Source organism: Mchenga conophoros, linkage group LG14, assembly GCF_057382185.1.
Source record: "Mchenga conophoros isolate Kocher_MC1m ecotype Shallow Benthic linkage group LG14, M_conophoros_male_GT1.1, whole genome shotgun sequence".
NCBI classification, from domain to species: Eukaryota; Metazoa; Chordata; class Actinopteri; order Cichliformes; family Cichlidae; genus Mchenga; species Mchenga conophoros.
The window spans coordinates 3,791,392-3,805,207 of record NC_140539.1 but is presented as its reverse complement, the minus strand read 5'-3'; the positions used below and the strand labels follow the sequence as shown (position 1 = coordinate 3,805,207).

General features: G+C 43.9%; 1 protein-coding gene across 1 annotated transcript; it reads left to right on the top strand.

The window, feature by feature from the left end:
- The first annotated feature begins 8,416 nt into the window (after window positions 1–8,416).
- On the top strand, window positions 8,417–9,480 carry LOC146559100 (paraneoplastic antigen Ma1-like). Its single transcript, XM_085245198.1, has 2 exons — window positions 8,417–8,425; window positions 8,548–9,480. The coding sequence occupies exons 1-2, from the start codon at window positions 8,417–8,419 to the stop codon at window positions 9,478–9,480; spliced, it is 942 nt and encodes a 313-aa protein (XP_085101324.1).
- The last annotated feature ends 4,336 nt before the right edge of the window (window positions 9,481–13,816 follow it).

The following is a 13,816-nucleotide window of genomic DNA, read 5'->3' as shown; positions in this document are numbered from 1 at the left end:
AGTTCTTAAGGTAGCAGGGCTGAGCCTGCAAGACGGTTAATTAAAACTCTTTATTAACAAACAATGATTAAAATGACCAGGCTCGCTGCCACGATGCTACCCTAGAACAATAACAGCGTGATAAAATAACTAAACAAAATAGTGGAGACCGGCCACTTGAGGAGGCAACCTACCAGGAGTGCCCAAGGGTGCCACCGATTACTCACCCATCTACTTCCTCTGCAAACCTCACTGTCACTCACCGTTTGGAAAAAAATGTGGGTATAGTCTAGAAGCACTGAAATTTCAAAGCAACTTGTCCTTGAATAGTTTCAGCTTTAGCTGCCAGTGTGTCTTTGTGTGTATCTACAGCCCAGTGTTTCTGTTGAGTCTTGTTGTGTTGTACTGTTTATCTGTCTGTTTGATGAGCTACCTGGTTTTGTTACTTTGTGTTTTTGTGACAGTTTGCTGATTTTTCGCTTTTAACCAGTCAAATACATAGCTCGTCTTTGGTTAATTACTCTACCTGTCAGTGGGTTTGCATTCTGGTCCTCATTTCAACTTATTCCACAACATGTCAAGCAAAACTTGACATCTTTAATCACAGCTGGTAACTTGCAGGTTTTTGCCATTTTAACATTGCGATTTTTGCAGTAAGGCTTTTGTAAAGGTGTGTAATTTGACATGATCTTGACAAATCCTCCCCACAGTGCGATGTCATTCATCAATTGCTAGAAATGTAGCACAATACTTGTTTTTAACTGCTGTAGAACATTCAGGGATAGAGCCCGGTCACTGCTCTGTGTATGGTTTACTTAGTGAGTCACACATACACAACAAAGGCAGTACAGATTAGAAGTTTTACAGTTTACAGGTTTATGTACACTGACTTCCCACTTTTAATGAAAAGCAGCATTATGTCTTGGCATACATCATTTAAGAAGTATGAGAAGCATGAGGAGTATGGTTCCAGATGGGAAAAACCATGAAAGTGATCAGAATATTTCTTCATTTTCTGTCAAATGATTGTTCTGAATGTCAAACTACATGTTTGCTCATTTCTTCTTCTTCTTTTTTTTTATTTCTGATTAAATTAAATCAAAATGACTACAATAAACTGGCAGAACTATGAACGATCCAAATTGAAATTGTTCTTTAAAACCAATGACAAAGTTACAGTATGAGTGGCAGGCACATTTGGCCAAGGTCAGAGGTATTTGGAGTGGATACGGAAAGTATCAGAAGGGAGAGCAAACTGCTCCTCCTCCCCTCCCCCAAACCATTGTTGTGCCCCGTATCCTCTTGTGCATCCAACTTCAATTCCACTTCAGTTTTTATCAACCTTCTGCTCACCTCTCAAGGAGATAGGATTCAAACCCTGACACAAATTAGCGCCCCAGATTGACTTGATACTGCCACACCCAGGGGACATACCACAAAAAAGGAGGCCCACATTTTCCCCCCTCCTTTCATTTCAGCCTGTTTTCTATATCTCCTGCTCTTGCCCTCTATGTCCTGTGTCCTTCCATTTTTTTAAATCCTCAACTCCTCCTCCTTCACTTATATCCCCTTTCCTCATCCTGTCCATCTTCCACCTCATCTTGTGTTTCCCTGTGCGTGCCTCCTTGTCAGTCAGCTGTCTGAGTGACATTCCACCTACTCCTTCACTGTGATGGACAGACGCCGACGGGTTCTGATAGAGTAATTTGCTTATAAAAAACAGGGTAGAATAAGAAAAAAGACAGTTGTGAGGCCAAGTGATTATATTAAGAACAGAGAGGAGAGAGTGAAGCAATAGGGGAGGGTATTCCATTTCCTTTCATCACGGCGGCTGATAAATGGATCGCAGACAGTTTCCATTTACTGTGCTTTTTTTTTTCTTCCCCTGACATTTTTGAAACAGAAGCCAATGGCAAGTCAGAGGCCACAACAGAAACAAGTGCCACAGAAAATCCTAACATTGTTTGATTCCACCTCATACAGTACAGCATGGGTTTATGTTCTGTGGAACAGCAGCACAAGTGGGAACTAAGCCTACAACTATGACAATGTTAGCTATGCATAGTTTACATGGATACTGAATGTTATACCTATGTTATACTATCAAAAAGACAGTGTCAAAAATTATCCCAGAAGGAAGTCAGATCACAATATGCAAATCACTTGACTGTTAAAAGTTTCATTATTTCAAATACTCAGAGCAAACTGATTGTTTAAAAAAAAACTAATCTTTCCACTGTTTGTGCCTCCCAATCTGCAATTGTTTTTAAATATATTTACCTTTAATCTTCATGGTGAGCTCCACTGTTGTTCACCTTTCTGTTCAAGACAACTTTTCAACCAAGCAGTGTTCGACGTGCATGTAGCATAATCATAATTGGGCTATGTGGTGTTGACATTTAGTTCTGTCTGCATAAATGAAATTCCAACATCCAGAATCTCTCTCTCAACAGTCAAAGACCCAAGAACACCAACTAAGGGCTATAATTTCTGCAAAAGTTGATTCTGTTCATCTGGATGTAGCTTTTTCAGTGGGAGAAACGTTTCGTCACTCATCCAAGCGACTTCTTCAGTCTCGGCTGACTGCAGGCTTACACAATTTTATAAACAGTACATTTGCATAATGACTGAAACCAGCCCACTGAGGGAACAATGGGCTGGGCGGTCAGTTCCTGCAAGGCCTACTGATCAAAGACCACTGATCACTGGCCATAAGTACCATTCCCATTCTCCCACTGAAAACGTTACGTCCAGATGAACAGAATCAACTTTTGGAGATTTACTGTACTTACCTGAATGATTGAGAATGCATCAAGACGCTATACATTCTGCATTATTCACTGGGGAATAATTAGACAATTAATTATAGTATTAGTATCTAGGTATTAATAAACTCTTTGGTCAATGTTGTTTTAATTGTTATGTAATAAAAACAAACAAATGTTTTTCTTTGTTTTGATTTGATCAAACTTGAGAATTTACTTTGTCTTTTACTGCTTCTAACTGCAGTTATATTGCAGTATTTTTTGCTTCTTGAATTGTTCTAACAATTTGAGATATTCAGTGATGTCTTATATTCTAGTAATCATGTTTCACATTCCACACATGTCACTTATTGAGAAAATTAGGCTAGCTATGCAAAATAAAAACAATAATGCCTGTAGCAACTCTAGCAGGACACAATTTATCTGTCAAATAAACACAAAAATGTTCAGGGATGCTGCGTCCAAGTAATGGCAAATTTCATATATGAGCTACGTAAAGGAATATCCACACACACAAACCGAGGGTGGTGAGCAGCTCATGCGGGGCTGTCCGGCCTGGTAGTGATTACTCACAGATAGTATTGATCTCAGATGCAGACCTCATTCATTGCAGGATGACTAGCAGCAGATGAGATGAGGCTTATTGCTGAGCAGGACTGTTCTCTGTCATCTGGAAAACCACAAGGGTAAATTATTGGCGCCTTGAATAAGTAAACGTGAAGGTAGGCTTTATATCTTACTCAGCAACGTTACATAACGTTCAGTCAGTGAATGAGGCTGAACTTTGTATTAAACAAAAAAGATGAGATAAACATAAATATTGGGCTGAGACGCAAAAATCATAAGAAATACTTAGTTTAACTTGACTAATTCAGTAACTTGATTCACATTTATTCAAGTAATATGAAGAGCAGCTGAAACACTGAAATATTTCCTCAATACAATAAAAATTCTCAGATGAGAATACAGCTTAACCTTAAAATCCTCATTAACCAAAATAGCTCCTTTTAGAAAACTATTCAGTAGATTATAGCTGTAATTACAATCCACTGTAAAATATTGCATCACATATTATTTTGATATAATATTACATGGTAATACATAATATTAAGCTCAACCTGCAACAACAAAAACAAAAAAAATCTTTTCAGTTCATGTTTAGTGCTTAAATGTGCCATTTTTATGACATTTATCATCTGTGATATTTTAATATCTTGTTAAATGATGAACACCAACACATTGAGAGAGTACACGTCACTTTCAGTGTGTTTGCTGAAGTCTGTCAACATAATACTTAAAACTGTTGCACGGTGGGAAACTGTTAGGGTTCCTGGATTGATTCCCAGTATTTTCAGTTTGTTCCAGTTCTCTGTTTATTTTCCACATGTTCACATTTCCTGTTTTATTATGTCACCCATCTGTCTCTGTGCAGTACGTTCTATTCTACTTCCTACGTATTGTTAGTTAGATTAAGTTCAGCTGTGTAGAATAGAATAGAATAGAATTCAACTTTATTGTCATTGCACATGCACAGGTACAGGGCAACGAAATGCAGTTTGCATCCATCCAGAAGTGCTTTAGTGATATAGATATATTACAATATATATTAGCAATAATATAGATATGTGAGTATATTACAGAAATGGGTCTATTATGGTATGTTATAATGTACACGGTATGAAGTATGTTGTGAATATTCTATAACTATAAGTATGTACAGGCTGTAGTGAGTACAAGCTATGTACAGGATATGAACAGGATATAAATATGAAAAACTATACAGAATATGAAATAAATAACTTTACAGAATCTGGGATATACAGCTATACAGAAATGGGAACTATGCAAGTTGTAAACAGTTGTAGGATTAAAGATTATCGAATGTACAGAATGATTATTTACACAGAGCTATACAGTAGTGCAGTTAAGATAAGTGAGGGTGTAGATAGTTTCTACAGAGGCTATATAAAGTGCTAGTGGTTGTGAGTGGTGGTTCAGTCCATGTTATTATTGTGTTTGAGGGTACAGTTGTCCATTGTGGGTGTGTGTATGTTCAGTCCATGAGTTTAACGTGGGTCAGATGTCAGGAGGCAGAGTTCAGGAGTCTGACAGCTGTGGGGAAGAAGCTGTTCCGGTACCTGGTGGTCTTAGTCCGGAGGCTCCTGTGGCGCCTCCCAGAGGGCAGGAGGGTGAAGAGTCCATGTGATGGGTGACTGGGGTCTTTGATGATTTTCCCAGCCCTTTTCAGACACCGCTTCCTGTAGATGTCTTTTATGGCAGGAAGTGGTGCTCCGGCGATGCGCTGGGCAGTTTTCACGACCCTCTGCAACGCCTTCCGGTCCGAGGCAGAGCAGTTCCCGTACCAGACTGTTATACAGTTGGTCAGGATGCTCTCGATGGTGCAGCGATAGAAGTTCACCAGGGTGTCTGAGGACAGGTGGTTCTTCCTCAGAGTCCTCAAGAAGAAGAGGCGCTGGTGAGCCTTCTTGACCAGCTTGGAGCAGTTGGTCGTCCAGGTGAGATCCTCGGAGATGTGGACTCCCAGGAACTTGAAGCTGCTCACACGCTCCACAGCCGTCCCCTTAATGTGGATGGGTGGATGTGGGTCAGCATTCCTCCTGTAGTCCACGATGAGCTCCTTGGTCTTCTCGGTGTTAAGCAGCAGGTTGTTTCTGTCGCACCACTCAGCCAGACGATCCACCTCCTCCCTGTAGGCGGCCTCATCGTTGTCACTGATGAGGCCAATCACCGTGGTGTCATCTGCAAACTTAATGATGGTGTTGGAACCATCAGCAGGTCTGCAGTCGTGGGTGAAGAGGGAGTAGAGGAAAGGGCTCATCACACAGCCTTGTGGTACACCGGTGTTCATTGTGATGGTAGATGAGCAGCGGTTATCCAGCCGGACATGTTGGGGGCGGTTGGTCAGGAAGTCCAGTAACCATTTGCAGATGAGGGAACTGATACCCAGGTCTGTCAGTTTCCTGATGAGTTGTGAGGGGTGGATTTATTGAATGCTGAACTGAAGTCTATAAACAGCATTCTGGCGTAGGTGTTGTTGTTGTCCAGGTGTGAGAGGACAGAGTGCATTGCGATGGAGACTGCATCCTCTGTGCTCCTGTTCCGGCGGTATGCGAATTGGTGGGGGTCCAGGGTGGGGGGGAGACAGGATTTGAAGTGTGCTAGGACCAGTCGCTCTAAGCACTTAGTGATGATGGGGGTGAGTGCTACTGGGCGGTAATCATTGAGGCAAGATGGGTTGGAGTTTTTGGGTATCGGGACAATGGAGGTGGATTTGATTTGTACTCACTGGTATCTAATCATCAGCATTAGCCACTTTATTTAAACCCTCAGTTTCTCTCAGTTCATTGTCTTGTCATTGTTGCTGTCAATCCCACATGTGTGTTTCCAGTTCAGTTCAGCCAGCCAGCCAGCCTATCTCTTACATTCTCTTTATCCTGCCCACAAGTACTTTTTTCAGTAACGTGTAATCTAACGAATTACTATTCCTATCGTTACAACGCCGTTACCGTTACTAACAAGAAAATGCGGTGCGGTCGCGTTAGTATTTTTCAACAAACAGATGGTTGAAGCAGCTTACCGCACATAAGTAATCTGGGCGCTACAGCTTTAAGCAGCTGCGCGCACTCCCGCGGGCAGCAATCGCTTTCTGCCCGACGATCACTTTTTGGCACAACACCTGGAGCTAGGGGGCAAAACAAGCGCATGAGTGCTGCTGTTTGACTGAGGAAGAATAAAGTAGTCGTGGTAAGACAATCACACAACTACTTTAAGATGACAAAGCAACAAGGTGATACCAGTTTTTAAATTGTGTTAATAGGCCACCTAAGACCAGAGTCATGATAAACAATATATACGCGGCGTTTTTTCCTCAATAGTTTCGTCACGTTTAACGTCTAAGGACAGCGCTAGCAAGCGCTTTCTGCTTATGACCCAAAAATAAAATGTAATAGGCCTACTCTGATAAATATCAGTGGTATTTATTTTGTTTTCATGAGAATAAGTTAAAGAGAAAATAATTGTTCATGATGAGGTTAAGAGTGGTATAAATATGTGATATAAATGTTTGTATTAAAATGCATAAATAGTGTGTGAAAAAATCAGTTACGTTAAAAAACAATAATTTTATGGAATGTGAATGTCTGTTAAAAGAGAAGAAGTGTAACTTGTTTTGTATGCTACGTCACGAGAGGTCATGACTTGCAGATGACTTCCGGGGGAAAGAGACTCGGGAGGAAGAGAGGAGAAAAAGAAGGATTACTAAAATGGCATAGACGAAGCATGGACTTCGGGACTGCTTATGTCACCAAAGTTGTTCGGCAACAACATATCACCCGTCTGCGGGCTTCCCGGTAATCATTCGGAGCGTTTGAGCCGGGCTTCCCGTATCTTTTGTGCTTGACTAAGCACGAGGCACATTTGGCTACGTTGGCTAGCTGGAGCTAGGCTAACGCCTGGCTAACCGAGATTCCGCCGGAGCGGAGAGACGGAGTTGGAGAGTTGTCTCGGGAGAGAGTCGCTAACCGTGGATGATTCGCTGCTATCTAAGGAACCGGAGATTCGTTGCTCGCTGCCGCGAGTGGAGACGGTTGCTACCACAACGAGTGAGTTATTCATCGGAGGAGGTGGAGACATCACGGATACTCGGAGGTATTGTTGTTATTATTAAGAGCTCCAACTAAAGCGCGCCAACAACAAAAATAAACTAAGAGTGCACTCTGGGAAAAGAATAACATTGGACAGATTAAGGGAAAAAATACTGAAATCTATCCCCCGGGGGTTTATTGTATGTTTTGTATATGTGTTTTTTTTTCATGAAGAAAAAAGGGTTGGATGTGAATTTCCTGCAATTGTTTAATACATTTTCTAACCCTGAGATCCTGTGTTGGGTTTATTGCATGGTGTCTTATCATTTGAGTATTCACATGTATTAGCCTTAATCGGTTAAGTGTATTTCCTTAGCCTCCGCTTGTCTGTGTGGACACGAGAATCATATGAACCCTAGACTGATATTTATTTTTTGAGATGTATCTTTTATCACAGAATGTTTAAGTAGAGTCAAGACTGCACCCGAGGGCATAAGGGGGGAGTCTTGTCACACGAGCCGGTGGTAAAAGTGTTACATTTTTGGGGGCTCGAGCCGGGATTGTATGTAATTTTGTTATGACTGACCTGGTTTTCCGTTATTCACCAAAGAGAGGGAACTAATTTTTTTTGAGATTGCTAAGGAAATTATTTTCATTGTCAAGTGTGGTTACATTTATTGTGAGATCTCTTACTGTTTGAGCTAAAAAAAGAAAAAAAGAAAAAAAGAAAAATGGAAGCCGTTGAAATTGAAGCTTGGTGCAAAAGGAAGCAGTTAGCTTATGGACATGCAGTTGTTTTGAGTGATGTGGACCCCGATGTCACAGATGCAGTTCTGCTATCGGCTTTGAGTCAGGTCAAAGTATTTGGAAAATCTGAGATAGTTGACCGTTGTCTTGATGTAGCTTCTAAGACACAGTTGGTACTGATCAAGACTTCAACTGATTTAAGAAATCAAACCGCACCGGATGTTGTTGGACTTCCTGGTGAGGCGGGTCCATGGCCAGCTCATGTGCTCACTGCTCCTGCAGAAAATGATGAGTTTCAATCTAAGCTAATGTCATTCCTGAATGCGGAAGGTAAAACTCTTACTGACGTTGGTGGCTTACTTCAGCCTTCACCCCTTGATGTGAACACGGCTTTGATACATGCTATCAGTTCCTTAGTGGATAAATGTAACACCACATCTGTTGATTCTCAGAGCTATCGTAAGCTGCGCATGTTCTCTGGTGTGAAACCTACGCCCAATGGGGAGGAAGAGTATGATGCCTGGGCAGAACAGACAACACATCTGCTAGATGAGTGGCAGTGCAGTGACAACATAAAGAAACAGCGAATAGTGGAAAGTCTGAAAGGTCCAGCTGCAGACATTGTAAGGTTCTTGAGAGTGCAGCAGCCCACTGCAACTTCATATGACTACATGCAGGTTTTGGAGACGGCTTTTGGAACAACTGAGAGTGCGTCCGATCTTCTGGTGAAGTTCAGACATACCTACCAAAATGTGGGCGAAAAGTTGTCTACTTACTTGTTGAGGTTGGATAAACTGCTGCACTGTATTTTCAGAAAAGGAGGCGTGGCACTGTCTGACATGAATCGATTACGGATGGAGCAGGTTGTGAGGGGAGCACTGCAACAAGACATGATTGCACTTCGTCTTCGTATGACTCACAAGCTGCGAGAACCCCCTTCTTTCAGTGAATTGCTAAAAGAAGTAAGGGAGGAAGAGGACATGCTCCAAAGCAGAAACGATAGTAAGAACCCAGTAATGTCACAGTCTGTAACTCCTGTTTCTAAGTCGGCACCTGAACAAGAAGTTGATCCTGAAGTGGCAAAGCTGAAAAAAGAGTTAAGTGTCATGAAAGCTGAGATGCTTAGTCTTAAAGCTGCTACGATTGCATCACATCCAGACACCCAGATTTCACAACCAGAAGTCCCTACCAAGCCACCTTATAAAAGAAATGCTACCCCACAAAGGTCTGGCTATCAAGAGGATAAACCTGGAATATTTTGCTACAGATGTGGGGAGGATGGACATTTTAAGAGAGAATGTGAAGGTGAAGAAAACCTACTCAAAGTCAACAAGCGCCTCATTAAACTGACAAAGAAATCGGGAAACTACCGCGGGGTCCAGTAGAGGAACGGCCTGGCATCCCGGTGGTTGCAAAACGTTCCACCAAGTGCAGCACCTTAGAGGGAAAAGTGAAAGACACTGTACCTGCAGGCTTAGTGGGCCCTAGCTCTGTAGTGTCGGTACAGATTGAAGGCATCTACTCTAAAGCCATACTCGATTCTGGTTCTCAAGTAACCCTGCTGTACAGATCCTTCTACGACAGATATTTGACACACCTGCCATTGACGTCTATCGACACGTTGGCGATATGGGGTCTCAGTTCCGCCGAGTACCCTTATGATGGCTATTTGTCACTTAGGCTGGAGTTTTTGGAAGCAGATGTAGGCGTGAGTGAGACCATTGATGCACTTGTGTTGGTATGTCCTGACCCAGTTGTGAGAGGTGAAGTTTCCCTGCTTGTTGGCACCAACACACCCACTGTGAGGCGATTGCTTAGCCACTGCAGGGAAAAGGGAGGGGAAAACTTTGTGAGATCCATGCACATTCACCCAGTCTTCAGAAAAGTTTTCAGTGAGATCTCAGTGTTACCACCTGATGCTGACAGTAACCAGAGGGGAACGGTGTGGTTCACCCAAGCCAAACCTGTCACCATACGGCCTGGGGGAGTCGCCCAAGTGGCTGGGGCACCAAAATTTCAGGGAGCGCTGGGCACTCAGACAATCCTTGTAGACTCACCTGATGACCCTGAGAATGAGTCACGGTTTCCCGATGGACTCCTGGTGAGACCAGAGTTGCAGACCTCCACTGGGGTGATGGCAAAAAGAATTACTGTTCTAGTTAGAAACATGTCAGCACGGGAAATTACCTTGACCAGAGGGACACCAATAGCTCATCTGTTTCCAGTCGACGTTGTGTCATCTCTACCTGGGAAGGAAGAGTCTGAAGTCGAGTTCCCTGGGAAGCTGAGCCCCTCTTCTTTCAACTTTGGAGACTCACCAGTTCCTAAGGAGTGGAAGGAAAGGTTGGTGACAGAAATGATGGAGCGGAGTGAAGTTTTCTCTCTGCTTGAGTTTGATGTCGGATGCAGTAAGAGCACCCAGCACACTATTAAAACCACAGAGGACAAACCATTTCGGGAGAGGTCTCGTCGGTTGCCGCCTGCTGACGTGGAGGCATTGAGACAGCATCTAGCGCAGCTAAAAACTGCTGGTGTTATTACAGAGTCACGCAGTCCTTATGCCTCACCCATTGTGGTCGTGAGAAAGAAGAATGGGAAAATAAGGATGTGTGTGGATTTTCGGACCCTAAACCGCCGCACCACTCCCGACCAATACACGGTGCCAAGAATTGAAGATGCTTTGGCATGTCTCAGTGGAAGCAAGTGGTTCAGTGTGCTTGACCTTCGGAGTGGATACTATCAAGTGCCCATGGCAGACTCCGACAAGGAAAAGACAGCTTTCATTTGCCCGGCTGGATTCTTCCAATTTGAAAGAATGCCACAGGGAGTGACAGGGGCTCCCGCTACATTTCAGCGGGTAATGGAACAAACTGTTGGAGACATGAACTTGCTTGAGGTGTTGGTCTATCTCAACGATCTCATTGTGTTTGGAGCCACGCTTGAGGAGCATGAGATCCGGTTGCTGAAGGTGCTTGACCGTCTAAAGGACGAAGGACTGAAGCTGTCACTGGATAAATGTCAGTTTTGTCAGCCATCGGAGACTTACGTTGGGCACATCATATCTCAAGACGGGGTGTCTACTGATCCAAAGAAGACTGAAGCTGTAACCGCATGGCCAAGACCCAACACTGTGACTGCGTTACGGTCGTTTCTTGGATTCTGTGGGTACTACCGGCGTTTCGTGAAAGATTACTCCAAGGTAGCTCACCCATTGAACCAACTGTTGTCTGGTTACCCTTCAACTGCAAAGAAGAAAGTAAAGGAGAGACAGGATGGTCCGCACCTTAACCCCGCAGAGCCCTTTGGTGGTCGATGGAGCGGAGAATGTGAGGGAGCCTTCGAGGAGCTGAAGCGACGACTTACCCAAGCTCCTGTGTTGGCCTTTGCCGATCCTCAGCTACCTTATGTGCTGCATGTAGACGCTAGCCGGGAGGGGCTAGGAGGAGTGCTGTACCAGGATCAAGGCGAAGGATTGAGACCTGTGGCTTTCGTCAGTCGGAGTTTGACTCCTTCAGAAAAGAATTACCCAGCCCATAAATTGGAATTTTTGGCGCTGAAGTGGGCGGTAGTGGACAGACTGCATGACTATCTGTACGGGACCAAGTTCGAGGTGAGGACAGACAACAACCCTCTGACATATGTGCTAACGTCTGCCAAGCTAGACGCAACGGGTCACCGTTGGCTTGCTGCCCTGTCTACATATGACTTTAGTCTCAAGTACAGAGCAGGAGTCCAAAACATTGACGCTGACGCTCTCTCTCGCCGGCCACAATCGGGGTCGATATCCAAATCCGAGTGGGACGACGTTCCTGCAGCAGGAGTGAGAGCCTTGTGTCAAATGTCTGGGGTGATGAAACATAAAAACCCACGATCCGGAAGAGCCATTGACTCTTTTGGCACTTCTCCACAAGCTATCCCACAAGCTTATTGCAATCTGGCTTCTTTGAGTGTTAAGAATATGCCCTTTGTGAGTCTTGCTGAGTTGTCGACCGCTCAACGGGAAGACCCCGGCATAGGTCAAGTGTGGACAGCTCTGAGTAATGGGAATAGTAACCAAGTTGACAAGACCAAGCAACCAACTTGCTCTTTGCTGTTGAGAGAGTGGGACAGGTTAAAGATGCAAAAAGGAGTGATGTATCGCATTGTAACTCATCCAGGGAAATCCCGCTGTTCTCAGTTGGTACTACCAGAAAAGTATAGAGTCCCTGTACTGAAATCACTGCACGATGACTCAGGTCATTTGGGCCTCGACAAGACATACGGCTTGGTAAGAAACCGGTTCTACTGGCCTCGGATGAAGTCAGAGATTGAAGAGTATTGCAAGTCTTGTGAGAGGTGTATAAAAAGAAAGACTCTACCCAAGAGAGCTGCACCTTTGTCGCATTTGCAAAGTGAGGGACCGTTCGACCTCGTTTGTATGGACTTTTTGTCCATAGAGCCTGATTCGAGCAGCACAGAAAATGTTCTGGTCATTACCGATCACTACACTCATTATGCTCAAGCTTTTCCAACAAAAGACCAGAGAGCCTCTACGGTTGCAAAGGTGTTGCTGGAGAAGTATTTTGTTCATTACGGACTGCCACGGAGGATGCACAGTGATCAGGGCAGAGATTTTGAAAGTCGCCTTGTCCATGAAGTGTTGAGTTCACTTGGAGTTGAAAAATCAAGAACGACGCCCTATCATCCTCAAGGAGACCCTCAACCCGAGAGGTTTAATAGGACGTTGTTGGACATGTTGGGGACCCTGGAACCGAACAGAAAGAAAAAATGGAGTCAGCACGTCGTTCATTTGGTTCATGCTTATAATTGCACTCCAAATGAAGCTACAGGTTTCTCTCCTTATTTCCTTATGTTTGGGCGTGAAGCTAGGTTACCTGTGGATTTGTGTTTCGAGACTTCTAGTGATGGCACACCACAGAAAACTTACCTCAAGTACGTTTCTGACCTGAGGAAGGAGTTAAAGGCTGCCTATGAACTAGCAGAGTCCGTCGCTGCCAAACAGAATGAGAACAATAAGCAGCGGTATGACAAAAGAATCAGGTTCGCACAGTTGTTACCTGGAGACAGAGTCTTGCTACGAAACCTCGGGTTACAGGGGAAGCATAAACTGGCCGATCGCTGGGCGTCAAAACCATATGTTGTGGAAAGCAAGATGCCGAACCTACCAGTGTTCCGGTTGAAACCTGAAGATGGTGATGGACCAATCAAGATCCTCCATCGAAATCACTTACTGCCTCTTGGGGAGAGGATATGTCTAGACTCTGCATCCCATACGGATCTCACCCCTACAAGGAGAGTCTTGCGACGGAGGAAACAGAAAGAATGCACAGACAAGCCTGGAAAGGAAAAGACACTATCGCAGAGAACGGCAGATAAAGACTCTGAAAGGGAAGGAGTCACACCCAGTGATAAAGATGAGAAAGAGTACACTGACTCCGAAGATGAGGATTTTGGACTTTGGTGTGATCTGACTGTTGAACCTCTCAGGTGCAACATGGATAGTGATACTCTGGAACCGTTCAGTCTGGATTTGGGTATTTCCTTAAGCGACGTAGCTGAACAACCAAAAACAGTTGGGCTGGGAGTAACACAGGAATGTGTAGAGGAACCTGAGACGGACAGTGTAAATGAATCTGAGTCTGTTGAGATCATCGAAGCCGAATCACCTGATACTTGCGAGAATCCTGAGGAGACAGGGAAAGACAAAGCACTGCCTGAAGA